General features: G+C 44.0%; 1 protein-coding gene across 2 annotated transcripts in view; it reads right to left on the bottom strand.

The window, feature by feature from the left end:
* Window positions 1-27,544, bottom strand: part of CCDC148 (coiled-coil domain containing 148) — a 217,736-nt gene that overhangs the window by 148,009 nt on the left and 42,183 nt on the right. For both annotated transcript variants that reach the window (XM_060257342.1, XM_060257341.1), the window contains exons 2-3: window positions 9,786-9,847; window positions 7,951-8,072 (exon numbers count right to left, since the gene is read on the bottom strand). In XM_060257342.1, the coding sequence (XP_060113325.1) occupies window positions 7,951-8,072; window positions 9,786-9,847 (184 nt within the window). The remainder of the gene's footprint in view (window positions 1-7,950; window positions 8,073-9,785; window positions 9,848-27,544) is intronic.

The raw sequence follows: 27,544 nt of genomic DNA on the forward strand, positions 1-27,544 counted from the left end.
ATTGGTTTAGACCCAGTGATCCATCAGTAGAAGGCACTGATGGTTGTTGTGGACCATTCCCTGTAGGGCTGCCAGGTCTGACTCAAGAAATTTCTGGGAACTTTGGGGTGGAGCCAGGAGCAAGGATGTGACTAGCACAAATGAACTCCAAAGGGAGCTCTGGCAATCACAATTAAAACTGCACACCTTTTAAATGCCTTTCCCTCCATTTGAAAATAATGAAGGATGGGAGTACTTTCTTTTGGGGCTCATAAAATTGGACCTGCTGGTCCAATCTTTTTTGAAACTTTGGGGGGGGCGGGTTGAGGAGAGGCACCAGATGCTATGCTGAAAATTAGGTGCCTCTGCCTCAAAAAAAACACACACACCCGAGTTCCAGATATTCAGAGATAAATTCACCATTATACCTTATGGGAATTGGTCTCCATGGGGTATACTGGAGTGCCCAGCAGACATTTCCCTCTCCTTCCCCACTTTCTGATTACCCTGAACTGGGGGAAGGCCTTCAAATTGGGGATTGGCAACCCTAATTCCCTGCTTTTCCCTCCTCATGGCAGAACCAGCGGACTATCCCCGGGCCGAAGGAGGCAAAATTAAAGAATACCCATACACGGGCCTTCTCCATTGCAACCAGCTCCCGGAAGAAGTGCGGGCCCTGCGGAGCCTTGAACAGTTCCGCAGGGCCTGCAAGACCATCCTTTTTAGGATGGCCTTTACCTGACTGAACGACTGGTGATTCGCCTTAAGTGATTCCGCCATAATATGTAGACCTAATAGAGTAGCACCAGGAATGTTATTTTTAATTGGAATGTTTTTAAGTGAATGTGATTTTAAAACCTGTTGTATAATTTATTGTATGAATTGAGATGTTGTTAGCCACCCTGAGCCTGCTTCGGCAGGGAGGGCGGGATATAAATAAAATATTATTATTATTATTATTATTATTAATTCCTGAGGTCACAGGATCTGCAAGAAAGAGTCCCCTCTCCTTCCTCCATCAACAAGGCTCTGCTGATGGAAGGGAGAGGACACAGCGATTTTGCTCTGACCCTACTGCAGCCTACCAACCTCCATGAATATTAGACCAACAGAGGTCCTGAAATTCCAAGAAACAACTGCAGGGGGGGGTGGTCAGAAGGGAAAGATCTTGCGCAGTTCTTGCACTGGACCCAGCACATTAATCTAGATACTTTCTAAACAAAATTGCCCATGATTTGCTTGCTGCAGTCATTGGCAGCATATTGATTTAAAACTGGAGAGTCTTCAAACAACCTTTGAAGCTTTTCAGAATAATTTAATTCAATATATACTTCGATCATTATAGCACTTCACATTTCCGTATCTCATTTTTAGAGCATTTACATTATAATTCTAAACATGGTCACTCCCATTTAACTATATTGATTCCAGTGGGCTTAAAAATGTAATAACTCTGCATAGCCTTCACCTGAGCTGACCTTGGAAGATAAGCAGGGTCGGTCCTGGTTTATATTTGGACGGGAGGTCACCAAGGAAGTCGAGGGATGCTGTGCAGAGCCAGTCAATAACAGGCCAACTCTGTTTGTCTCTAGCCTTGAGTCACCATAAATCAGCTGTAACCTGATGCCACTTCCCCGCTCTGCACAGGATTACACTGTTAATGGCCACAGTTAGGGTCTCTTTGGACCCGCAACCATGACAGGTTTTTGTAGACAGGCACTGGCTGGATAATTGGTATTACCAATGAGCACTGCGATCAAGCTCCAAAAATCTTCTTGAAATCCCTGGGCCAAAAGAAACTAAATTAAAAGCTACCAGAGAACAGGCGTTCTCTGCAATGGCCCCCCAATGGTGGAACCAATTGCCGGAAGAGGTGCGGGCCCTACGGGATCTTAACCAGTTCTGTAGGGCCTGCAAAACTGCCCTCTTCCGGCTAGCTTTTTAAGACAGAACTCTTGATAAGATCAATAATACCGAGCCATCTTATATGCCATTCGACTGTATTTTAATGTCTTACTGTTTTATTGGTTTTATTCTTTAAATTATTAACTGTACTATCTATTGTTTATTTGTATCATGGTTTCTGCCATGTCCTGTTAGCCGCCCTGAGCCTGCCTAGGCGGGGAGGGCGGGGTATAAATAAAAGTTTATTATTATTATTATTATTTGAAAGTATTTCTTCTTTCCAGCGGTCCTTTCCGCTTTAGCCTCTTTGTTCTCCATCACGGTAACTCCATGTTCCATTCCACAAAAGTATTTCAGACAGGCTATAAGAGCTGGTACTCCTTAATGGGCAGACAAGGGGTACAAGGTCACCCAGATTGATCAGTGGCAACACCTGTGGTGGCTTCACTGACTGCTTTTTGGCTCTAAGTATCATGCCAAAATGTATATACATAAACATTTAATGCATTTTGCTGTAGTGCTTATGTTGTGCTGTATGGCACTTGATTAGGCTTGCCAATCCCCAGGTCCCAGCGGGGGTTCTCCCGCTTTCCCAGGCTCCTTCCTGCCCCCAGTCAGCTGGCCGGCAGGGGGAAGCCCCGCCCCTACAGCCACCATGTGCCTTTCCACCTCCGGAGGCTTCAAACTCTACTAGGAAAGGCTTCCTCTTGGGATGGTGTGCCTGTGTCTTTAAGGCTGAATGGGGGCGGGGGGAGTAGGCAGAAAAACATGGCCACTCCCAGTGGCTGTGAAAGCGGCCCAGAGCCTTCACTGGTTGCACAATCTTTTCAGAGGTCCTTTGCCTAGGAAAGGTAAACGTCAACCTTTGGTTACTCTATGTTACTCTGAAGAAGTTGGAAGTTCAGCAACCCGTGAGTAGAGATGCCAATTGCCCACTTCAGAGTCATCAGAAATGGGATGGGGGGAGGGAAATGTCTGCTGGGCACTTCATTATTCCCTATGGAGATCGATTCCCATAGGGTATAATGGAGAATTGAGTTGGGGGTATCTGGGGCTCTGGAGGGGCTGTTCTTTGAGGTAGAGGCACCCAAATTTCAGCATAGCATCTGATGACGCTCCTCAAAATGCTCTCCAAGTTTCAAAAAGATTGGACTAGGGGGTCCAATTCTATGAGCCCCAAAAGAAGGTGCCGCTATCCTTAATTATTTCTAATGTAGGGAAGGGATTTAAAAGGTGTGCAGTTCCTTTAAATGTGTGGCCAGAACTCCCTTTGGAGTTCAATTGTGCTTGTCACAACTTTGCTTATGGCTCCACCCTCAATGTCTCCTGGCTCCACCTCCAAAGTCCTCAGATATTTCTTGAATTGGACTTGGCAACTCTACACCTGATAAAGATGTTTCCCTTTGAATTCTTTCTTTTTTCTTTTTTAATTTTTATTTTGTTCGATTTATATCCCGCCCTATCCCACCAAAGCGGGCTCAGGGCGGCTTACAACACAGAATGCTAACAGTAGATCAGTTTAAAATACATTAATAATTTATACAGTAAAATACATAAAAATACATAAAACACACATCAATATACTATGCTACCTCTTCCTTAAGTCGGTTCTTCAGTATTCAAATATTCTGATGTTCATACATTTGGATATTCAGGCATCCAGGTATCAGTCAGTTGTATGCCAACCGGAAGAGGGCTGTTTTACAGGCCCTGCGGAACTGTTCAAGATTCCGCAGGGCCCTCACCTCCTCCGGGAGCTGGTTCTACCAACAGGGGGCTGCAATCGAAAAGGCCCTGTCTCTGGTCGCTTTCAGACGGGCCTCCTTTGGCCCAGGGATTATGAGGAGGTTCTGAGACCCTGATCTCAGCACTCTCTGGGGAACATGTGGGGAGAGACGGTCCCTAAGGTAGGCAGGTCCCAGGCCATAAAGGGCTTTAAAGGTCATAACCAGCACCTTGTACCGAACTCGGTATGTTATTGGCAGCCAGTGCAGTCCCTGAAGCCCCGGCTGAATATGCTCCCGTCTAGGGAGCCCTAACAACAGCCGGGCGGCGGCATTCTGCACTAGCCGTAACTTCTGGGTTCGGCACAGGGGCAGCCCCATGTAGAGGGCATTGCAGTAGTCCAGCCTTGAGGTGACCGTTGCATGGATCACTGTTGCCAGATCGTCGTTCTCCAGGAAAGGGGCCAACTGCCTTGCCCGCCTAAGGTGAAAAAATGCGGACTTGGCGGTGGCTTTACAAAGAAGAGCAGAAATTAAAACCAGGGCAGGGGCTAGGAACATAAACAGCACAGTTCTGCTTATGCCAGATCTCATGCAACACCTAGCACTTTCCTCCCTATATGTTACAGTGCATACAAGTAGGTTGCACGAGCAGAAACGTTAAGTGGGAATACAATAAGCTTGACTTAGCACAAGCAGCTACCATGATCTTTCTTTCTTTCTTTCTTGGCATTTCAATTGGCACAAGAGAAGATGAAGAAGAAGATATTGGATTTCTATCCCGCTCTCCACTCCGAAGAGTCTCAGAGCGGCTCACAATCTCCTTTACCTTCCTCCCCCACAACAGACACCCTGTGAGGTGGGTGGGGCTGGAGAGGGCTCTCACAGCAGCTGCCCTTTCAAGGACAACCTCTGCCAGAGCTATGGCTGACCCAAGGCCATGCTAGCAGATGCAAGTGGAGGAGTGGGGAATCAAACCCGGTTCTCCCAGATAAGAGTCCACACACTTAACCACTACACCAAACTGGCTCTCCTGAAAGCGGAAATTTTGCACTAGATGCAACCTGGACTCATAGTTCAATAGATAATAGGTTTGCATTAAGTTCAAATTTCACTTTAGCCCAAGTTATTTTGAAAAGAGAAACATTATAGCTGAAACATCTCCTCAAGTTCTTTGTGTTTATTCTTTATTTTTTAAAAAATATTATCCACCCTGCTGGCAGCAAATATCACAACGTTGTTCCCACGCCAAAAATGGTCTCAAGGAAAGGCAGGCCGCAAGGATTTGTACAGGAATTGGCCAACAAGGTCATAAGAAGAAAAGCAGGTGGGTATTGTCTAACTTGCACTGTGTCATTCCCACCCACACACATATCCTGCGGGCAAACAAAAAGGAAAGAAATAATAGACAAAGATGGAATGTGCCAACAAGAAATTCTTAAGAAGCCTTTCCAAATAAAATGTTCCTTTAAAATGCACTTCTTATTCGGACAAAAAAGTTGTGGGGGGAGGCTGGGTTTTACTGTGAAAGAGCTGCAGCTTGGCAAACTAGCTCCTTCTCTCTTCCTGCAGAACAAAAATATTTTGCCCTTCATCCCTGCAAGCACAGAACCAGTAAAAATGAAGCAGCGAATGAAATTTCCAGGTATATTGAACGTAGCACGCTCTCAGAAAAACAAACAGTGTCAATGGGCTTGGTATTATTTTGTGTCTCAGGAAGCAAGTCTGCCCTCCAATTTGTATCATTTTTTTTTAACTCTCTTACTTTGTGTCACTCAAATGGTACTTTAGGCTTTAACGATTAATATACCTATAATATAGTGCAGGGGTGGCCAACGGTAGCTCTGTTAGAGAATTTTGACGCAGCAGAAAACACTGAAGGAGAGGGACAGGCAAACACAGGAATTAATAGACAAGAGAGATAACTGTATTCAATGGTAGAATATATTACCAGGATAGTATCCAATATTCAGAGTCGCTGCCAGGCCAAGGTCATACACAGTAATCAGCACACACTTCAGTAGATAACAGTATACAGCAGTAAGTATACACAGCACGATCCAAGCACAGTAGCCTAGGATCCAACACCAGCAGTGTTTGCTGCCACCCAGATAGTGAGCCTCTTAGTACCCACAGTCCTTACAGGCAGACAGAGCAAGCTCACTGAGCTTCCCTAAATACACATACCAATCATCAGGGTTGCATCAGCTCTGTGAGTCAGCACAAAGCCTAATTACAGGTGAGGTCATTCCACCTTACCTCAGTAACATGTAACAGCTGGACCATGATGCAGCATGACTCAGCATGACATTGCAGAAACAACATTTACTATTACTAAGACGGAGTCAGTCAGCCATTTTAGGACTGAGTTCCAACAAGCTCTCCAGATGTTTTTTTGCCTACAACTTCCATCAGCCCCAGCCAGCATGGCCAATGGCTGGGGCTGATGGGAGCTGTAGGCAAAAAAAATCTGCAGACCTACCGTTGGCCACTCCTGATATAGCGGGTTCCATGCATGGCAGAGTCAAGTAAGTGATAACAAGCTCTTTATAGGAATCACATAGTAAAAGGTCACAGTACAAGACTGCCGTTGGGGCCCACGGGCTGAACTTATATACATCTCTGGGTTCCCACGCAAGCACGTTATTGGGTCATTCAAATATGGGGGCTTGTGAGTGGTCCTGGGCTGCGAGGGTTTGAATCCTACAGCCCTTTGTTCCCAAGTCCCCAAGCTCAGTCTGTATGGCTCCAATGAGCCAGGCGGAAACACCACAGTCTTCCCTTGACTCCACATACATAACAATACCTTTACAAACAGGGGACCTGCAAGGACTTGCAATAGCTATCTCCAGGCCTAAGATTCAGTGGGAGCTCACAGGAGCACAGCTCCTGAACCTTTCTGAGATTCCCACCTTCTGAGAGTTCCACCTCCTTGTCCACTGAATAGTACGTGCAGCTGCGTAACAATCCCTGGATGAGCTCCACCACCTATTTTTCTACAAACTGACCCCCGGGTATCTCATCTTCCTCTCCTCTGCTATGTCCTCTTACCTATCCTTAGTTGGCAGCCACCATAGCCTTTCTACCTTTTCCTGCTTCCTTTTCTCCTTCACCCCCACAAGCCAATCTATCTATACCTGCCTCCCATCATCAGTTTTTCCTCCTTCTCTCCCACTGGCAGTCTTTCCCCAGAAAAAGTCCATCCCAGTTGCTCAGTGCCAGCCTGGGCCCAGCTGCATGGTAGGGAACGTGCAAGGAATTGCAGGGAGCATCTTACTTCCCTCTGTACCCCTCCTCCTGCCAGCTCCCATATCCTCAAAGTTCCCTGATTTATTCCTCTCCTCCTTAGTTTGTAAGCTCCCTCAACAGTAGAAGAGGGAGCTTAGAAATGAAGAGGTAAAATAAATTTAAAGGGTCTTATAAAAATAACTTTGCAAGTACAGTTATGATGCCCCACTATACACCAGCGTTACGAGCGGATGGAGTCGGTTGTTAAATGCCTACAAGTCAAATGTATTTGATCATTAAACAAACATCAACAAACAATGCCAGTCTCTAGAAATCACCATGCACTTTCATCCTCATATAAACATATGAACATATGAAGCTGCCTTATACTGAATCAGACCTTTGGTCCATCAAAGTCAGTATTGTCTTCTCAGACTGGCAGCGGCTCTCCAGGGTCTCAAGCGGAGGTTTTTCACACCTATTTGCCTGGACCCTTTTTTGGAGATGCCGGGGATTGAACCTGGGACCTTCTGCTTCCCAAGCAGATGCTCTACCACTGAGCCACCGTCCCTCCCCTGCTCTCCAGGGTCTCAAGCGGAGGTTTTTCACACCTATTTGCCTGGACCCTTTTTTGGAGATGCCAGGGATTGAACCTGGGACCTCCTGCTTCCCAAGCAGATGCTCTACCACTGAGCCACCGTCTCTCCCCTGCTCTCCAGGGTCTCAAGCTAAGGTTTTTCAGGCCTATTTGGCTAGATCCTTTTGAGTTGGAGATGCCGGGGATTGAACCGGGGAACTTCTGCTTCCCAAGCAGATGCTCTACCACTGAGCCACAGCCCCATTCATGGCTCTCCAGGGTCTCAAGCTGAGGTTTTTCACACCTATTTGTCTGGACCCTTTTTTGGAGATGCCAGGGATTGAACCTGGGACCTTCTGCTTCCCAAGCAGATGCTCTACCACTGAGCCACCGTCCCTCCCCCTCATAGTATCTTCATCACTTTTCTTAGAGATAGAGTCTCTCCTTGCACATATAGAAACCACCAGATCCCAAAGCACTTTTCCCCCTTGATTTCTCATTGCATTCAGGAGTTGTTACTGAATCTGGAACACTTACCTTTAAAAGTATGTCAGCAGATTGTAACTTCTTGGCCTTAGTAACTGCATGTAGCTGCTCATAGTCAACCGGTTTATACTTTGAACTCTTTAGACCATTCTTCACACGAACAACAAGGTTCTCTAGTGCATGCAATCACAAAAATTCAATAAGTGCATAAGCTTAGCATTCACATCTTCCCAGATATAAAGCATCTTTGAACATAACTGGAGGAAAATACTTTTGTTCCATTACAGTTCAGAAATGCTAAAAGCAACAATAGAGTTGCCGGGTCTCAGAATAAAGCACTAATTTTTTTTGGAAGCATCCAAACGTTTCATGCAACCCACTGTCGCATAATTAACAGCAAGCCAATATTTAAGGAGTATCCCAATTTAGGCAAACACAGAAAAATAAACCTGGTCCACTTAAAAAAATATAATCCTATGCAAATGTTCTTAAGTGCAAATTCCTCTGTATTCCATTGGACTTACATCTAAGTAAACAAGCGCAGGGCTGAGTTTGCACAGCATTCATTTTCTACCTTATTATACTGTATCCCACCTGCAATATCCTTGCTTGGTATTTAATTGCTTGCAGTTAGGTGTGGAGGGGGGGATAACAGTCATTTGCCTTAGATTGGGTGGGTGTCTAACAGTCATTTGCCTTAGATTATAATTTATGGTATGGTTGTAGAGCCAGTGTAGTTTACTCTGACTGTGGAATGTACAAACACACACCTCAGCCTGCCTTGCCTAGGGCTACTCCTAGCATATGAGATTATAAGAGCACTGCAAGTCGCCACAAGTGCGCAGGGGCAATGGTTTACTAGAGGGAAGTCTGCAGTTCCAGCTTAAACAAAGGCTTAGATCCAGCAGAATGATTATCTCATCTCCCTTCTTCTGCTGCAGCCCCAAATGTTCCTTTGGAGTGCTGTTCCAGCTCCACTGCCAACCAGGGGGAGTGTTGGCCTGCAGCGGTAAAGCAGAGGTGAGAACATCGTGCTCTGCTAGTAGAAAGTCTTCCACCCGTGGAAATGCCTCATGGGGATCCAGCCCAGAGAGTGTGTGTCTGTGTGTGTGAGTGTGCATTACAATGTTACAACACTGTGCCAATAGCATTCTTGGCTGTACCAAAGCACTGGCAGAAGCAGAACTTTTGCTATGCACAGATCCAGCAAGGTGAAACACTCTGGAAATGGCACAAACTCGCCAGCAACCATGAAGCAGATGAATGAAAGACAAGTTAATCTATACCAACTTACCCATTATCGTGTCCTTAATGAATATCTGGGAAACAGGGAGTTTCCCAGGTTTCCTTCTGGTTTGATTTTTTTGTATTAAGTCCCTTAATATATTTGATAGTCAAAAATTGCTAAAGATTTCTCTTTTTATAAGGTTTAAAGCCATCTTAGTCACTGCTTGTCATAAAGCAGAATCACAGAGTTGGAAGGGGCCTCCAGGGTCATCTAGTTCAACCCCCTGAACAATGCAGGAAATTCACATATACCTCCCCATAAATTCACAGGATCCACATTGCTGTCAGATGGCCATCTAGCCTCTGTTTAAAAACCTCCAAGGAAGGAGAGCCCACCACCTCCTGACTACATCAACTTAGTCCTGGGAAATCCACTCATGAGCCCCATCCCCACTTCCTAAAACACTAAGGAGCCCCTTTGGGGAGGAGCCCACAGAAGGGATCTTTAACAACCTTCACCTTTAGCACTGCCCTCCAACAGCTGAAATTGAAAAGTTACATATAAAACACAGCTTGTAAGCTTCATTGAGGAAGACACCGACTAGCAAGGCAAACCACAACACAAATTAAATAGAATCATTTTATTTTAAAAAGCATACCGATGTCACTGCTCCGGTGGGTTGTAATAAATCCTGGAAGATCCCTTCCGCTCATCTTACACCTGTTAAATAATAAATATATTACAAAAAATGCTAATACACAGCGCTATAATGCTGGGTCAAGACTAATGGTGGACCCATTATAGTTTGTAACAAGTCCTGGACAAAACAGGTCAAGCAACTATGGGATGAGCCCTATGCACATATCAACAGTGCCTCAAAATTGATAAGGAGACCACCAATTATTTTGTAAAGCTGGACAATATAAGGAGTTCCCATTGATTGAATCATATATCAATTGCTGGTCATATAAGAGTTTTCAAGGAGTTTGTATGCCAGTGGTAACCTAACTTTACTAGTAGTTTTTATTTAAAAGACAAATACTGAAACAATCCTGGAAGACAGCAACATTCCGTGCTTTAAAAAATAAGGAGAAAAGTTTGATTTACTTGGTCATAAGACACACAGAGTTGAATAGGGTTTACTTCCAGGTATGTGTGTAAGTTCAGATTTAAATCATTTGAGGATCAAAACTGTGAACCGCTATGATTTGTAGTGAAGTTGGAATACATCATCACTTACAAGCTATGATAAATGTCAGAAGTTACTAGCTTTCTCTAGGAAGAAAAATAAAAGTAAAACCAACGCATCTCATATTTCACGTTACTAAGGCTAACACAACTGATTTTTGTACCGCTGTCCGGGGACCACTTTCTTGTGGTGGATTTATGTTTCTAATAACTGCACAGTTCTTGGCCAAAGTTTCATCCACAAGAATTCCTGTGAACTCACATTTCAGAGGTTGGCCATTGACACAACTGTGCGCCCTGCCAAACATAGATGTTGCCTGGTCAGGGTCCAAGATGGTCTAAAAAAAATGCAGGGAATAAATCCACAATGCATTCAAATATGGGGGAATGGGAATTCTTTGTTTCCAGGCTGCGCGTGCAGACAAAATTCTGCTCCCTCTACTGCATATTTCTTTCTTCAGCTTTCAGTCTTCGCATCTATCTACAACCCATATATTAATTTACCAGTGCATATTATTTACTGATTTCCTCATTTGACCAGCAGTCAAGCACTTCACAATAAACAGCCGCGTCTTTGTTTAAGATATTGATATTAAAACAGAGTGAATCAAATTGTCACACTTTTTTGGGGGGGGTGCGGGGAATCAGAGGACTGAATTAATGAATTTAGTACTACATAATAAAAATGAACCTCACACCATTTTTCGGCACTTATTTAATGGCTTTGCTCTTGTGAATCAGGTTTTTTAAATGAACTAAAACAATTAACATCTGATTACACTTAATTCCACATGATTTCTTTGTATTAGAATAAGACGGGAAAAAAATGTCTCCGCAGTATTCTGCAAGGAGCTTCTATAATTGCCCTCCTATCAGCAATGCGGTCACCTCTCCAGAAGAAAATGTGACCGTTTGTTAATTTATATTTAAGAATTGCTTTAAAATTAGCTTCACAGCAAACCCTCTGTTGCCAAACCAAGTTTAAAAAATTAATTAGCTGAATGCAAAGACATAATCTTTGGTCAAGCTAGTTTAAAGCAAGCCAGATGGCAACACAAACTGCGCCATTATGATTCTGAAAGTTTGAAAGTGGAGCCAGAGAAACAGATGCCCTGTAGGATATGCAGTATGTTGCCTTTACATCGTAAGTGTGGCCAACCATTAAATCTGTGCAATTCTTAAATGTACTGAAAGGATCTTTGAATCCTATTTGTATGGGGAGCAGCACAAAGGCATGAAGAGAATAGACATCCGAATTCCTTAAAAAGGATTAGATCAGGTACTTGTCACGCTCCATGCGGATCTCAGGGTGCTTTCTCTTTTTTCCCCGGCTATCTGCTAAGCACCTACCTAATAAGGCATCAATGGAGAGAATGGCTTGCTGCTGGTTTCTGTATAGACACAGGGTTCAGCATTCTTTGCAGCAAGCAGAAATCCTGCCAGCAAAACTTGGTGATATTTCCTGTGCTTTCCTTTTCACAAGGGTAGAGTATACTTAAAGGAAAGAAACAGAATTCCAGTGCAATTATTTTCTACAAAAACTAAAAATTGGATCTTCTCCAGAGCACCAGTTGCCAGGGCTTCCACCTTCAAAAGCAAGTCCAGAGGTCACTAAAGGGGGGGGGGCTTTCTCTATGGCTGCAACTTGACTCTAGTACAGCTTTTTATGGCTGCCAAGTATTCTTAAGTTTCTGGTCAAAAACCAAAGGCCTGAGAATTATTTTAAGTTTATTTTCAGCCTTATAGTGTTATTGTCTTAAAAGCCATCCTTAAGAAAAAGAGGTTTGGAGTATTCTTATTTTTCAAAGTTTTATTGTTAGCTGGCCTCTTTTTATTTTTTAAGATTTTGTTTCATTGGAAGCCGCTTTGAGAGCCTGTGTGCCGAGAACTGTAGGTTACAAATACCTTAATAAATAATCATTCTGAGGGAGCCTCTTTATTTATAGCAGTTGAATGATGAAAGCAGGAGAATTTCTTCTATTGTCATCTTAGTGGTCATAAGTAATGCAGAAAAACCAATAATTTATTCTGGTTTTACAAATTCTATTCCCTGCTGATGTCGCATCTTTTAAGAAGTCATCATTATTCCATCATTTTATACCAAAGCACAACATTGTGGCTGCAACCATAAATATCAGCCTGCTGTCCCTGCAGCTAACATTTGGTAAGGCAAACACATTACGTATGTCATCACAACCAAATTTCCCTGCCCCTGCAAAACTGCACCTGCTAAAAATGAAACATATCAGAGAAAATTGCCGTGTGATTCCATCGTAGCTTCGCTCATCAGAACAGAAAGCCTAAAGTTACTATTTGAGTGACAAAAAGTGAGAGAGTTTTTTAAAAAAATGATACAAATAGGAGGGGAGACTTGCTTTCTGACACACAAAATGATACTGAGCCCATCAACAGTTTTCCTGAGAGTATGCTACATTCAATATACTTGGAAATTTCATTTGCTGCTTCATTTTTACTGGGTTTGTTCTTCGAGGGATATTTTTGTTCTACAGAGAGAGAGAGAGAGAAGGAGCTAGTTTGCCAAGCTGCAGTCCTTTCACAGTAAAACCCAGCCCCACCCCCCCACCCCTTTCTGAAGGTGCCACCATGCAAAAAACCAAAAGCCCTTGCGTCAGCAATTGCTCATTCATGCACATTCTGTTGTGGCTCCCACATTATGAAACGGTTTGTCTGAGGACATTGTTTCTGTAATGTACTGGGATCGGCACAGTAAGAGACCAGAGTTGGAGAGTGATTTCAGCAAGCTTTACTTCAGGAACACACACACACAGACTGAGCTCTGTTCAAACTTCCCGCTCCTTTATACAATTCTTCCCCCCTTCTGATTGGTCCTTAACTATCTACATGGATTGGCTATTTACAGGGCCCTAAGGGCCTATCAGGGTACAGTATGAGCCTGGATGTTGATTGGCTACTTATGTTTCAATCCTTCCCCTGATTGAGCACGCTTAGGCCTTCTCTGGAACCCTGGTGTGGAGTTCAAGCTCTGGCTTGTTCGGCCTCCCTCCAAAAGTAACAGTTCCCTCCAAAAGTAACAGTTCTCCCATTTGAGCCTAGGACACAACAGTTTCCAACAGCATACTTGTAGAGGGAAGAAAGCTGCGCTGTAATGGATCAAATAGGATGCTAGTTTTCAGGTGGGACCTGGGGATTTCCCAGAATTACAGCTCATCTCCAGATTACAGAGATCAGTTCCTCTGCAGAAAATGGATGCTTTTGGAGGGTAGGCTCTCTGGCATTGTAACCCATTGAGGTCCCTGCACTCCCCAGGCTCCATCCCCAAATCTCCAGGAATTTCCAAACCTGGATCTGGCAACCATATTTAGATTCAATTTTTTTTTTTTTATTGTTCAAGTGAGAGGCTATATCTGCAATAACATATATGAATGAAGACTTCAGTGATAACGGTGTTCTTTTCCAATGTTTGAAGAGTTTAACCCGACAGTTCAGCTCCTAATTTTTAGTTGTCTATGACAACATATTTACATATTTACATAGCATACCTTGTATGTTTGTCTGGAAGCGCCAACTAGATTTCTGTACATGTGTCAGTCAGTCATCCACTTCAGTGTGCAGTCTTAGTATAACATTGGTGTACATACTGCATACAGGTATTACACTACCCTTAGATTTTCAGCAATTCACTCAGAGGTTAATTTTCTTAAATTACTTCATAGTGACAAACTTGCACACACACACACACACACACACACCCAGCCTCCAAAAAAAAATCACAAACAGCAAAAATGGGCACTTTCCGAATTGTAGCAATAGCAATATTTTCAAAAAGTGATTTGTAATCATGCTTATAAATGACTTCTGACCCTTGCGAAAGGTGACTTTTTACTTTTTGAATGACTGCAGTCCTGGAAGTAGGGTTGCCAATCCCCAGGTGGGGGCAGGGGATCCCCCGGTTTGGAGGCCCTCCCCCCGCTTCAGGGTTGTCAGAAAGCAGGCGGAGGGGAGGGAAATGTCTGCTGGGAACTCTATTATTCCCTATGGAGATTTATTCCCATAGAAAATAATGGAGAATTGATGCGTGGGTATCTGGGGCTCTGGGGGGGCTGTTTTTTGAGGTAGAGGCACCAAATTTTCAGTACAGCCTCTAGTGCCTCTCCCCAAAATACCCCCAAGTTTCAAGATGATTGGACCAGGGGGTTCAATTCTATGAGCCCCAAAAGAAGGTGCCCCTATCCATTATTTCTATGGAAGGAAGGAATTGAAAAGGTGTGCTGTCCCTTTAAATGTGATGGCCAGAACTCCCTTTGGAGTTCAATTATGCTTGTCACCGCCTTGATCTTGGCTCCAACCCTAATGTCTCCTGGCTGCACCCCTAAAGTCCCCAGATATTTCTTGAATTGGACTTGGCAACCCTACCTGGAAGACACAGTTCTTCTCATGATAAGCAATTTAACTGGGAGGACTAGACCTATCAAAAGTGGGAGTCACAACATGGTTCAGTACATAAACCCTTTTAAAAGCAAACCCATACTCAATTGTTTAAAGGCCTAATATTCTCTGAATTAGCCTCAACATGTTTGCTAATAGCTCTGAAGTACCCTTCGGCTACTTCTTTGTTATTAAACTGTCCTTATCTTTTTTTCTTTGCAAGACATACTTCAAAGATTATTTTGCTCACAGTCTTCCTAATTTCTTCATTTTGCTACCTGTACAGTTTGCAGTTGAATCCTTAAGCAACATCAAATTCACAGCAGGCACAACTTCACTACAAGGAATGCTTCAGAAGAGTTCTAGTCTGAAACTGTAGCCATGTAAGACGATTCACTGCCCTTAGCAGAGAGTCTAAAATCATTATGGTTCATCCCACAGACCAAACTCTACATTGATTCATCTCTTACTCTTACTTTTTCTCTTAGGTTAATTAGTGCAAAAACTATTGACTCAAAATATGATAGCAGACTTTTTTGAGGGGGGGGGGGGAATCACAGCTCAGATATAAAAATGATTGATGATAGCCTACTGACATAAAATCTTTTCCAGTTATGATCTAAACTTGGAAAGAAATTTACCTTGACAGAAAGGGGGGAAAGCCCTACTATATAATTTTGCATGAAACCAATGGATTCTAGAGTTTCTTACCTATTAATTATATTTCCAATATTAAGCTAAGAATCCATAATAACGATTATTTAATTCAAGCCAGCTGCCCTAGCAACTTGGAAACATCCTATTCTTCAATGCAAGGAAAAGGAAGCTTTTCTAGACACACATGAACAATTTGCAACCTCCAACCGCCCTCCAGTTCATTAGGCTGGTTTTTAAAACCTCTGAATCAGGGATGTCAAACTCATTTGTTATGAGGGCTGGATCTGACATAAATGAGACCTTGTCGGGCTGGGCCGTGTGCGTCATAAAATGTAAGGCCAGGTAGCAGAGATATCACCTTTATAAAGGACACAAACACAAAGATTTTTAAAAAGCTTAAAATAAAACATGCTTAAAACATTAGCACTTGTTGGTCTTAAAGGTGCTTTCTTTGTATCTCTCCTATGTGATCCAGGGAGCTGGGCAAAGGAAGCTCTGGTTCTTTCCTGCCTTCCCATGGGACCAGGAGGGGGAGGAGCCTCAGCCAATAGAAGGAAGAGAGGCTTGGCTCAGTAGCTCTGCTGTGAGATTGAGAGAGAGCTTGGCAAAGCAAGCTATTCCTCTTCCCTTCTTCCCCAATGGAGGTGCCTCAGCCAATGGAGAAAACAGAAGCTTTGCTTTGTAGCTCCTGTGTGATTGACCACGTCTGGCAAAGCAAGCTGTGAAGCAAAAGGAAGCAAGAGAGAGGAAGAAGGAAGCAGATGACAGCCAGTTGCTTGGGAGCCTGATAGAAGCCCTCTGGGGGCCTGATTCAGCTCCCGGGCTGCATGTTTGATGCCCTTGCTCTAAATAATTGCCTTCAGCCACTTCATGAAAATCTCTATCACTCTTTGCCCCTGAAATGACAGTTGGGGAGAAGAGATGTCACACATGAACACCACACATTCTATAGGCTCCTTATACCAAAGCACACACAAAGATAGAGGGCCAAACCAGGGTTGCCAGGTCTTTGTTGGAAAATACCAGGAGACTTTGAGGGTGGATCCAGGAGAGGGAGACTAATTAAATATTATTTGTCATACCTGTGACATTAATATTTTTAGATTATTTATCTTCAGCAATCCCTTATTTACTACATGTTCCTATTTATAATTTAGGTTTTATGCAACAAGCTGATTCAGCCTCATTCAACCATTATGCATTGTTAGTGATACACTGCAACAGTAAACAATATTACACAATACTATTTTAAAAAATTAAAAAAATGTAATAAATCAGCAAAACTTTAAACTTTCACTTTCCTCCATTTTTTCCTGGTGAAATCTTTCAGGATATCTTGGAAGTCCATTCTTTGCAAGATGTCATACTCAATGGCCATAATGGCAAGTGAGTTCAGTCATTCTTGTGTCTGAAGATCGATGACAATTTTTCAGCAGTTTTAACTTTATAAAGGTTCGTTCACCAGTAGCGTTTGTGATCATGAGACACCTATAAATTCTTAATGCTGTCATAACATTTGGGAACGTTGATTGCACCATATTTTCAAACATGAGTTTGTACGATTGTGATGCTGGCACTGTTTCAGCAGCTTTGAAATCCTCAAACTGTAACATGAAATACTTGAAATGAACCATTTCCAACTCAATGTCCTCAGGATAATTCTCTTTAAAACTTTGAGTGGCTTCTTTAATTTCAGTGTCTGTCTTTGATGGGAAGTCAACAAGGAACCCAAATAGAAAGTGAACTTTGTTATATGCTTCCATACGACGGGAAAGTTCTGCACATGACTTATCCCATATTGGTAGGTAAGTTTCAATCCTGAACTTTTCTCTTCCTCAAAGCACAACCTCTTCCACGTCACAATCATCATGATGTCTTTTTCGTACGCGCACATGCCTGCTTTCATCAGTGTATTGGGCATTGGTTTTATCATTTGCCTTCCTCTCATAGTCATCAAACATTTCTCTTGGGGGGGGGGGGGTCTGGTAACGGCACAGTGCTAATAGACGTGTTTGTCGGAGCTCCGGCTCTGCAGCATCTGTGGTGGTCTTTTTTTGGGGGGGGGGGGGTTCTTCAGCTGGTAAGAACTCGGTGGTGCCCCTGTTGGAGGGGCACTCGTGCGGAGGAGTGCTGGGTGCTCTGTGCCGGTTTTTCTGAGCATAGAGCCCGTTCAACATACTACTTCAAGCCCGGATAGACCAGACGCCTTAATGGCGAATCAGCTGTGACCACCGGAGAAGGGGAGTAGGCGAAGCGGCATTTGGAGGATAGAATAAATGGTAAAGAAGGGGGGGGGGGGGGAAGTATATCTGACTCTAAAACTGGAGACATAAACGAAGGAAAGAACTTACTAAGTGAGTTGTTTTGCCCCTACTTTCGAGTGGAGTCCGAAGCTGGGGGGAAAGAGATTTGGTTTGGTGAATACACAAAGGCAGAAAGTGGAGGAGTGGTGGAGGACTACCTTGGCAGCAACGGTGGAGGTTGGGAGTCGCCGACTGGCTGTGATTGTAAAAGTTTGTGAAGAGCACTGAGACAGAGGAGGTGAAGAAAGGGGGAAAAGAGGAAAGAAGCAGGAGATTTCTGACGATTTAAGGAGAGCCTTCATGAACTTCTTTTCCTCTCCCTTTTCCCATATGCTCATGCATGGTGATTTTCTTAAAGAGACAAGGAGCTAAAGATGGGAGACTTTTGATGTAGTATAGAGTTTCCAGGAATGCAAGGGTGGAGGTGAGGTGGAGAGGCTGGAATTTCGTTGGCAGAGATGTGGAAGAACAGGAATGGATTTACTGAACTGGCTTTTTGAACTGGTAGCAGAAGAGAGGAGCAGAGATTGAGATTAAGAAGAGGAAGAAAAGGGAGAAGAAGAAGAGGAAGACAGAAGGATAAGCGGTTGGGAAACATTAAGGATTCAAAAGAGACAGTTAACAATTAATGGATTGAATAATTAACTATTGTTAATTTGATTACTGCTGATTTTCTATATGTAATGAGTTAATGTGAATATTCGGGTGAAGGGTGTTTGGTGGTAAAGAATAGTAATTTAAGGATATAAAAACCAACTGGCATGTGAGAGTGTTAAAGGAGGTGATGTATGAATTTTGAGCGAAGTAAGGTGAAGTAGTAGTATATGAATTGGAATTGGGGTGACAGTAAGACCTTGGACAATAGAAAAATGAGTACGACATACAAGTAAGACAAAACAGATAGGTTAGTCCCACTATTGGCAACTTTAAAACTGATGGAGGTAATGTCCTCACATGAAGTTATAGAGGAATTGCAGAATTCTATGCAACTGTATTTTATGAATGCATTGAGTCAGGTGCAGGCAAATCTGACAGAACAATTAGATGGAGTAAATAAGAAATTAGATGGCCTACAAAGCAACTGACGGAAGTAAAGGAAGAGATTCATGGCTTGACACAATCTACATGTCAGGTCTTTGGTGCCCCTCCCGGTCCCCCGGCGTCGCCGTTGCCCCACCCGGGCACTCTGGGGCGTTCCCCGGAGGTCTCAGAAACAGGGGGGTGGGCACTGGGTTACTTCACCGCAGGCCCCCGTTCCCTCCTGGCTGTGCTATGGCTCCTGTCCCTCTCTCTCGCGAGGCAGCCTCTTTGCACATCAGCCAGCTCTCCTCAGCGACCTCCTCCCTCCCTCCTTTTATGCTTCCCGACCCATCCTCCCCCCTCCCAGGACCTGCCCCTCTCTGGCTCCTCCCCCCTTCAAAGCCCCAGACGCCCAGGAGAGGTGCGTCGGGGCCGGGCTGACTGGGCGTGCCTCGGGCGTCCCAGCCCTCAGCGGCGTGCTGCAAGGGAGCGTCTCGTGCTGCGACGAGCTGAATGGCTCTCCCTCTTGCTCTCCGGCGTCTTGCCCCGGCCAGACCTCACGGACTCAAAGCCGGGCTTGCCGTCTGGGAGGCGTCGCTCGGGTGGCTGCTTTCGCCCCGTCAGTCGAGGTGAGGGGTGGGGCCTCCACAGGGGCTTGGAGAGGTGGGGGGGGCTCTTGGGGCGATGCCGGGGGCTTGGAGCGGCTGGCAGGCGCCGGGGGGTCTCCTCCGCGCAGTCCCTGCCCGGGCTGGGCGGGACACAACAAAATATGTGGAAGGAAAGTTGGAAGTAGTGAATGAAAAGTCTGAGGAGATTGAAAAAGTTCAAAAATACGAAGGGGACAGATTAGTGAGAATAGAAACGGCGCAGGTAGTGCATATTTCAGGAATGCAGAATATTCCAGAGGATAGGTATGACGATATAAAGGAGGTGATAGTAGAGATCTTGACACCAGTTCTTGGTATGAAGAAAAAGGAACTGGAGAAAGATATAGAAAATGGCTATAGAGCTTGCCTTATTTATTTCAAGGAACACCTCCTGCTGAGAGAGGTTTATATAAGGTGTATTAGGAGGAAAATGAAGGAATTGGTCTGCCAGACTATGAGAGACAAATCATTAAAGTTATATCGTTGGCATATTACACCAATAAAACTGAAGAAAGTGTATTCCGAAATTGCTGGTTGCTTTGTTGCAGGGAAACAAATTGATACCATGCAATTCATAAACAAAGTAAGATGATTTGAAATGCCAATGTTTTTTTTTCTTCTTTTTTGGACCACAGTGTAGAAGAAAGAAAGTTTTTTTGTTGTTGTTAGTTCTAGACTTAGCTGAGCTAGATACTTTGATGGAGATATTAAGAGAAGAAATTAACAAATAGACAAACAGATAGAAGGAAAATGGAATTTATTGTATGAAAGTGTATTCCAAACTTGCTGGGGATTTTTTGTTGTTACAGGGAATTAAACTGATACTATGTAATTTATAAACAAAGTAAGATGACTTGAAATGCCAAATGTTCTTTTGGATCATAGTGCAGAAGAAAGAAAGTATTTTTGGTTGGTTCTAGACTGAGCTGAGGTAGATACTCTGATGGAGATATTAAGAGAAGAAATTAACAAATAGACAAATAGATAGAAGGGAAATGGAACTTATTGGATGAATGGTTATGGGGGAAAGATAATAAGAATATAGTGTAAAAAGGGATTAACTGTAGAATGTATGATGTGGGTTAGGTTAGAACAAAGGATTTGTATTCTAATGATATAAGTATATAATGCATCCCGCGGTCTACATCCCTAAGTTTATGTTTTGTATATATATATATTGTTGTTGTTGTTAAATGTGATCTTAAAAAATCAAGCAGTGATCTCAGAAGATCGACAGCTGTTTGAAGTTCTATTGTTTCTTTTTGGAATTTTATATTTTTTATTGATTTTAACTACAACAAGAAAAGGCACAAGCATAGATACATAAAACAGGGAAAGGGGTGAATACAAACTGAGAAAAACAGAAACAAAGAAGAATGCAAATATATCAGTTACAATTCTACCTCCAAATAAAATACCCAATTCTTTCTACCTGCAAGTATGAGGTTCCCCCCATATATTTTACCATCTTATCTTTCGTTATAGATTTTTTACTAAACTATTACTTGAAATGCAAGTCGAAACAATTCTTCTTCAACACATCTAAGTATAAAAGAGTCAAAGCAGTCTCAACACAGAACTGGCTGCCTAAGCTTAACCATATTGAAAGCACAGACTAACTTGTTATTTTAATGATGATATTGTTAAACTAAGCATATGAAACCAATATCTTTATCCTTAACAAGCTAAAAATAAAACGTAATAGTTTATCTGTCTCAGCATAGACAGTTTCTCCAAACAAACATACTAAGAACAGATCTGCCAGATTACAAAACAACTGAGCTGTCAGGCTTCTTAACAATTGATCCAAATTAACTACCGTATTTTTCGGACTATGACACACTTCCCCCCCCCCCAAAAAAAAGTGGGGGGGAAAGTGTGTGCGTCTTATGGTCCGAAGGTACGTACCTTCGGGGGGGGGGGCGATCTGCTGTCTCTTCCTCCGATCCGGCGCTTCCCCCGCACCTGCCTGCCTGGCTCCATCTTCTTCAGGCAAGTGCTGGGATCGCTCCCCCCCCCCCTCCGATCCCAGCGCTTGCTTTAAACATCACAGCTGAAGGCAGGCACACAGGCAAGGAGAAAGCACGCTGCCCTCTCCACAGCCGGCGCTCGCAAAGCACTGGGTTTGCGGAGGGGGCGGGTGCTTCCTACTTGCCTGTGTGCCTGCCTTCAGCTGTGATGTTTAAAGCAAGCGCTGGGATCGCTCCCTCCTGCGAGCAGCTGAGAGCAAGTACCAGATTAAAGTTCTATCTTCTTTTGGAAATTTTTCAAATTGTAATCCCAACAAAATAGTCTCTGCAACTTTGTTAAATTCGTATCCCAAGATCTCTTGTTGAATCATCTGCCAGTACTTTTTCGCTCTTTCACAAGTCATCCACATATGGTAGAAAGAACCTTCATGTTTTTTACATTTCCAACATCTATCTGGCATCTTATTGTTCATCTTTGCCAACTTTTTAGGAGTCATATACCATCTGTACATCATCTTAAAACAATTTTCTTTAATACTCTGACACGTTGAGAGTTTCATAGAGTTCTTCCACAAATATTCCCATGTGTCCATCTGTATTTCTTTATTTACATTAATTGCCCACTTAATCATTTGAGATTTCACTACATCTTCCGTAGACCATTTTAAAAGTAACTTATAGATTTTCGAAATTAATTTTTCATTATCTCCAAGCAGAACTTTTTCCATTTCTGTTTGTTCTCGTCTTATTCCTTCAGTTTTATCATCGCTTTCCACCAAACTTTTTATTTGTTGTATTTGAAACCAATCATATTTATTATTCAACTCTTCAGCAGTTTTCAATTCTATTTTACCACTTTGTATTTTTAGTAATTGATTATATGACATCCCTTTATCTTCTCCTGTCTCAGCTGTTATTCTTATTACTTATGCTGGCACTATCCATAGTGGTTTTCTCTCATCGCCATATTTCATGTACTTCATCCAAATACTTAGTAGATTTTTTCTTATATAATGGTGAGGGGAAAAAACCATCCAACTTTTTCTTCCATAGTACATATAAGTGTGCCAGCCAAATTTATTTCCATGACTTTCCAACGTTAAAAGTTTTTTATTCAACAGCATCACCCAATCTTTTATCCACACTACGCAAACTGCTTCATGATATAATCTTAAATCTAGTAGTTGAAATCCTCCTCTTTCTTTAGCATCTGTTAAAACTTTCATTTTAATCCTTGGTTTTTTCCCGGCCCATACAAATTCTGAAATCTTTCTTTGCCATTTATTAAATTGTTTACTGCCTTTCACAATCGGAATAGTTTGAAACAAATATATTATTCTCGGCAGCTATTCTACCAAGCAATGACAAATTAAGCTTGTTCCATTTTATCATATCTTCGTCCATTTTACGCCATAACTTTTCCAAAAGCTCCCATTTGTTTCTTAATCAACTCTGTTAATAAACCAAGATCCTGCTTCAGAGAATTTATGCTACATAATATGTCTTTTTTATAAAATAGTTCGCTTTGCAATGCCATTTTTATCTGTCAACAAACTCAGTCTATTAATCCAAGTTGGGAAGTAGCTCCGAGACCCAGTTAGCCTTTCCAAATCTCCTCCAGCTGTGATTTTGACTGTTACCATTTCAGTTGCAATCAGATGACAAAGAGAAATCTCTCTAGAATATATCTCGTTTTTGTTCAGACCATATTGCAGCCAGGTAATAGCCTCTTTAACGCATATCCAGTTATAGTCTGGGTCTATTTAGGTATCTGTATGCAGTCTAATTCAGATTATTTCCAATGCTTAAAGATGTTAACTTTTCAAAACCTCATTCAAAGGGAAAGTGGAGATGGAATCGACCTCTTTCTCTTCCTTTGAACTGACCCGCTTGTTGTTATGTAAAACAACCCATTAGCCAGTGGTATTGAAAACACACTTACTTGCCAAGTAGAATTGCCATGCTTGAGGTAGGGAAGCGATACATCAGAAGCTTATTGAAAGAAAAGAAAGCAAGCGATCGGGCATTCACCTCTTCCTGCTGTGTTAGCTATCATGGCAGAGGAGCTTCGGGGCATACAAGAAGAACAGGAACAGCCGCCGCTAAGCCCCTGGCTTCCTGTAAAAGTCGCATGCCGAAAGAAAACCCCTCCACCCGCCTGTTTCAGAGGGGCTGCAGGAAAGAAGATCCGCGGACCCCTGCTGAGCTCAAGGCGACATAACTTGGAAGATCCCATTGTTTTCTTTTGCAGGGATTTGCTGACTCCATCGATCCTGTCTAGGATTACAAGCCCAGAAGCCTGCCATGACAACATTTCCCTTCTTTGACAGGTCATTTAGCAGACATTTGGCCTCATGAATTGTCTGTGGCTTCTGATTCACATCTTCAGCAATGACCTACAAAGCGTTCTGGAAGCTGCAGAAGCCTTGGGATAAAGCCTCGGCCGCATCAGCCCTTGCACACTACCTCATGTCACTCACACTCTTTTTAAAACTAGTGCAGAGCCTTGCTGACGTTTGCCATCTTTGTCCTCAAGATATAACCGCCCAACGGTGGTTTGAAACAGAGAAAAAGCTGTACATTGATCGAACAAACCTGAAGAGTGAGATTGCTCCAACGCATCTTTCTACAACCACATTCATTCAGAGTCAGCTCTTTTATTCCCCATCCTTAGGAGTTGCATTTCTAATGGTAAGCACAGATTTCCTGGGCTCACATGAGATAGTTCCTTATTGGATTTAAGCTACAATACATCATATCCATACTCTATAATGTCTGAAATGTAAATAACTTGCATTCCAACACAAGACTCTACAGCACAGGGAAGAGGGGGGGGGCAGGATTTATTTGCAGGTCTCTCCAAAACTCATAGCTGCAAAAGAGCAACCAACCTCTTTTTTTTTTTAAATGCAAATCACAGCTGGGCAAAAAAGCATCAGGTAGTTTAAGAGGGAATTAAGATGCTGAACACTTAAAAGCCAGAAAAGCTGGCACTTTTTCCGCTGCACCAAAAAAAAAGGGAGGGGGGGAAGCAAATGTAAAGAACTCAAAACAGAGCTGAGGAGCAAAAGCCCCACCAGGATGGGGCAGAGGAAGGGAAGGGAGCCAGCCCTACTACAGCTAGCTGCAACTGCCAACTAGTTTGGCTCAGATTTGAACAAGCCTTGAGAGACTTGGTCCCAATTTATAACAGAGGCTTGAAAAGAAAAAGATCTAAAGCCCCATTGCCAGTTCAAAGGGGGGGCAGTTCCTTAGTGACAACTTGGCAAGGGACAAATCTTCCTTCCCCTCTGGGAGGGTTGTCTCTCTTTTTTTGCACCACTGGAAAGCATGTTCTTCTGAAGAGGCAGAGCTTAGTCTGTTCATCAAGGAGCAACCCTGCAGAAGTCAATGGTATGTTACTCTCAGGTGAATGCCCATATCCCATTGCAGTCTTCAGCATCATTTAAAAATCAGATGCTTGATTGCACTGGTCAGCTTCACGCATCTCTGCTGACACCCACCCACCCAATTCCTGCCAAGCTGCTCCCTCTTCTCTCTCCCTGGAAGAATCAGTCACCAGACCCTCCCCCAGTCCCTTAAAGCAAAGATAATGCCTACTCCATACCAGCATTCAGAAGCAAATCTTGGTAAGAATGTGCCTGTACTTGCAACGTCCTGACCTGGAGGTGGGAGGGAAGGCGAGTTCTTTCCTTACAAGCCCCTGCCCTCTCAAGTCTCCCCCCCACCACCACAAAAAAAAAAAAAAACTTTCAGTCTCCAGCTGCACTACTGTGCCCGAGGCCTCATACTTACTAGAAGTAGTCCTTTGCCACCACCATCCTCAATGCTGTTGCGTCTGCGCAGCAGGCATGAGCGTCGTCGCTTTGCCTTGTGCCTTCTCTCGCGCGCCGCCAAACTGCTCACTCGCTGGCGCCAGCAGCTGCTCCACAGCTCATGAGACCAGCCAGAGACGTCTTTCTGCGGCTGCGCAGCCCAGTGAGTCAGGCACCAGGCTGAGTGGGAGGAGGAGGGTATAGGCTCACCTTACACGAGGGGGTGGGGCCCTAACTGTAACTACAAACTGTGTTGCCTTTGCACTGTCACGCAGCTCCGGCCAGACAGAAGCAGCATAGCAGCCTCGCCTGGGGAGCGGGGAGGGAATAGATATGTGTCGCTCTCCCCCGGGGCCCATTAAGGAGGCGGGGCCCATAGGCAATTGCCTCAATTGCCTCATGGTTAATCCGGCTCTGTTTGACAGAGTGGTTAGTAGGATGTAAAATACAAAATGATGAGACCACTCTAGTCATTTCACACAAGTATACAACACTTAAGTCCGGTATGAACTTCAGCAGGGGATGGCTAAACTTGCTTCAGCCACATAGAATAAACGTCATGTTTGAGAGCCACAAAACATGAATGTTAGGTGTTTGAGAGCTGCAGGACACAGGGCCGGTCCTGCCGTTAGGCAAACTAGGCAATTGCCTAGGGGATCAGCCTTCTTGGGGTGCCAAATTGGGTGCCCTCGTGTGACTTGGTAATGTTATTAGTGGGGGGAGGACTCCAGAAGTTAGCCTTGCCTGGGGTGCCAGACAATTGAGGGCTGGCCCTGGCAAGACATGAACAGGAAGGAAGGAAGGAAAATAGATAGGGAGGAGGGAGTGGAGATGGAAAGAAAGCAACTTTAACTTTAAATGTATTCTCCAAGCCAATGGCTGGCTTGGAGAAGTGATTTAAATACACAAATGCCTTCTCCAAGCTGGCAGACAGAGCAGTGGGGGCTTTGAGAGCATCACAATATTTATTTTAGTAAATTTCTATTCCGCCCATTCCCCGTAGGGCTCAGGGCGGAGTACAACATGTAATAAAACAATAAAAACATTTTAAAACAGACAACTCAACAGCACTCAGATTACCATGACATCACATATTGCTCAGCCTAGCCATCTCACATCATGATATCTCATAGGGATGGCAGTTTTTATTCTAATTCCTACAGATGACAGTGCTGGCCAGGGAGACCAACCAGATCAAGAATAGACGCCCGCAGCCTTAGCTAAAAGCCTGGCAGAACAGCTCCGTTTTACAGGCCCTACGGAAGGCTAATAATCCAGGTAGGGCCCAGACCTCAATAGGGAGCTGATTCCACCAGGTTGGGGCCAAGACTGAAAAAGTCCTGGCCCTAGTTGAGGCAAGGCAGGCGTCTCTTGGTCCGGGGACGGCCAACAGATGTTGGGAGGCCGAACTTAATGACCTCCTGGGCATATATGGAAAGAGACAGTCCCGCAGGTATGTTGGTCCCAGGTCGCACAAGGCTTTAAATGTTAGCATTAGAACCTTGAAGCGGATCCGGTCCTCGATGAGCAGCCAGTGCAGACTGCGGAGTGCTGGCCGAATGCCCACCCGTAATGGTGGTGCAGTCAGCAGGTGAGCCGCCACATTCTACACCCGCTGCAGTTTCCAGATCAGTCTCAAGGGTAAGCCAGCGTAGAGCGAGTTACAGTAGTCTAGTCTGGAAGTGACCATTGCATGGATTACTGTAGCCAGGTCCTGGGGGGATAGATATGGTGCTAGCTGCCTGATCTGCCAAAGATAACAAAAGGCAGATCTGGCAACCATTGTGATCTGGGCCTCCATGGAAAGGGAGGCATCCAAGATCACTCCCAAGCTCCTCACCTTTTGGGCTGGCACCAATGTGGCCCCATCCAAAGCTGGGAACTCGATGACCATATCCACCCCACCCCGGCTCAAGTACAAGACCTCTGTTTTAGCTGGATTCAGCTTCAGCCGGCTCTGTTGTAACCACCCAGCCACGGCTCCCAATGCCTCGGACAACTGGTCAGGGGTGGCGACTGGCCAACCACTCATCAACAGATAGAGTTGGGTGTCATCAGCGTACTGGTGGCAACCCAGCCCAAAACCTCGGGCAATCTGGGCAAGGGGGCGCATATAGATGTTAAATAATATTGGCAAGAGAATGGCTCCCTGCGGCACTCCACATATAAGTGGATGCTGCAAGGAAGTCTGCTTGCCAAGCACCACCCTTTGTCCCTTTCCCCAGAGAAAGGAGGAAAACCATTGTAAGGCCACCCCCCGAACTCCGGTGACGGTGAGGTGGTGGGTCATAAGGTCGTAATCGACCGTGTCAAATGCTGCTGACAGATCAAGAAGTATCAGCAACGCTGACCCGCCTTGATCCAGATGCCGTCTTAAGTCATCTGTGAGAGCGACTAGGACAGTCTCCAT

The sequence above is a fragment of the Heteronotia binoei genome, chromosome 16, assembly GCF_032191835.1.
Source record: "Heteronotia binoei isolate CCM8104 ecotype False Entrance Well chromosome 16, APGP_CSIRO_Hbin_v1, whole genome shotgun sequence".
Taxonomy (NCBI): domain Eukaryota; kingdom Metazoa; phylum Chordata; class Lepidosauria; order Squamata; family Gekkonidae; genus Heteronotia; species Heteronotia binoei.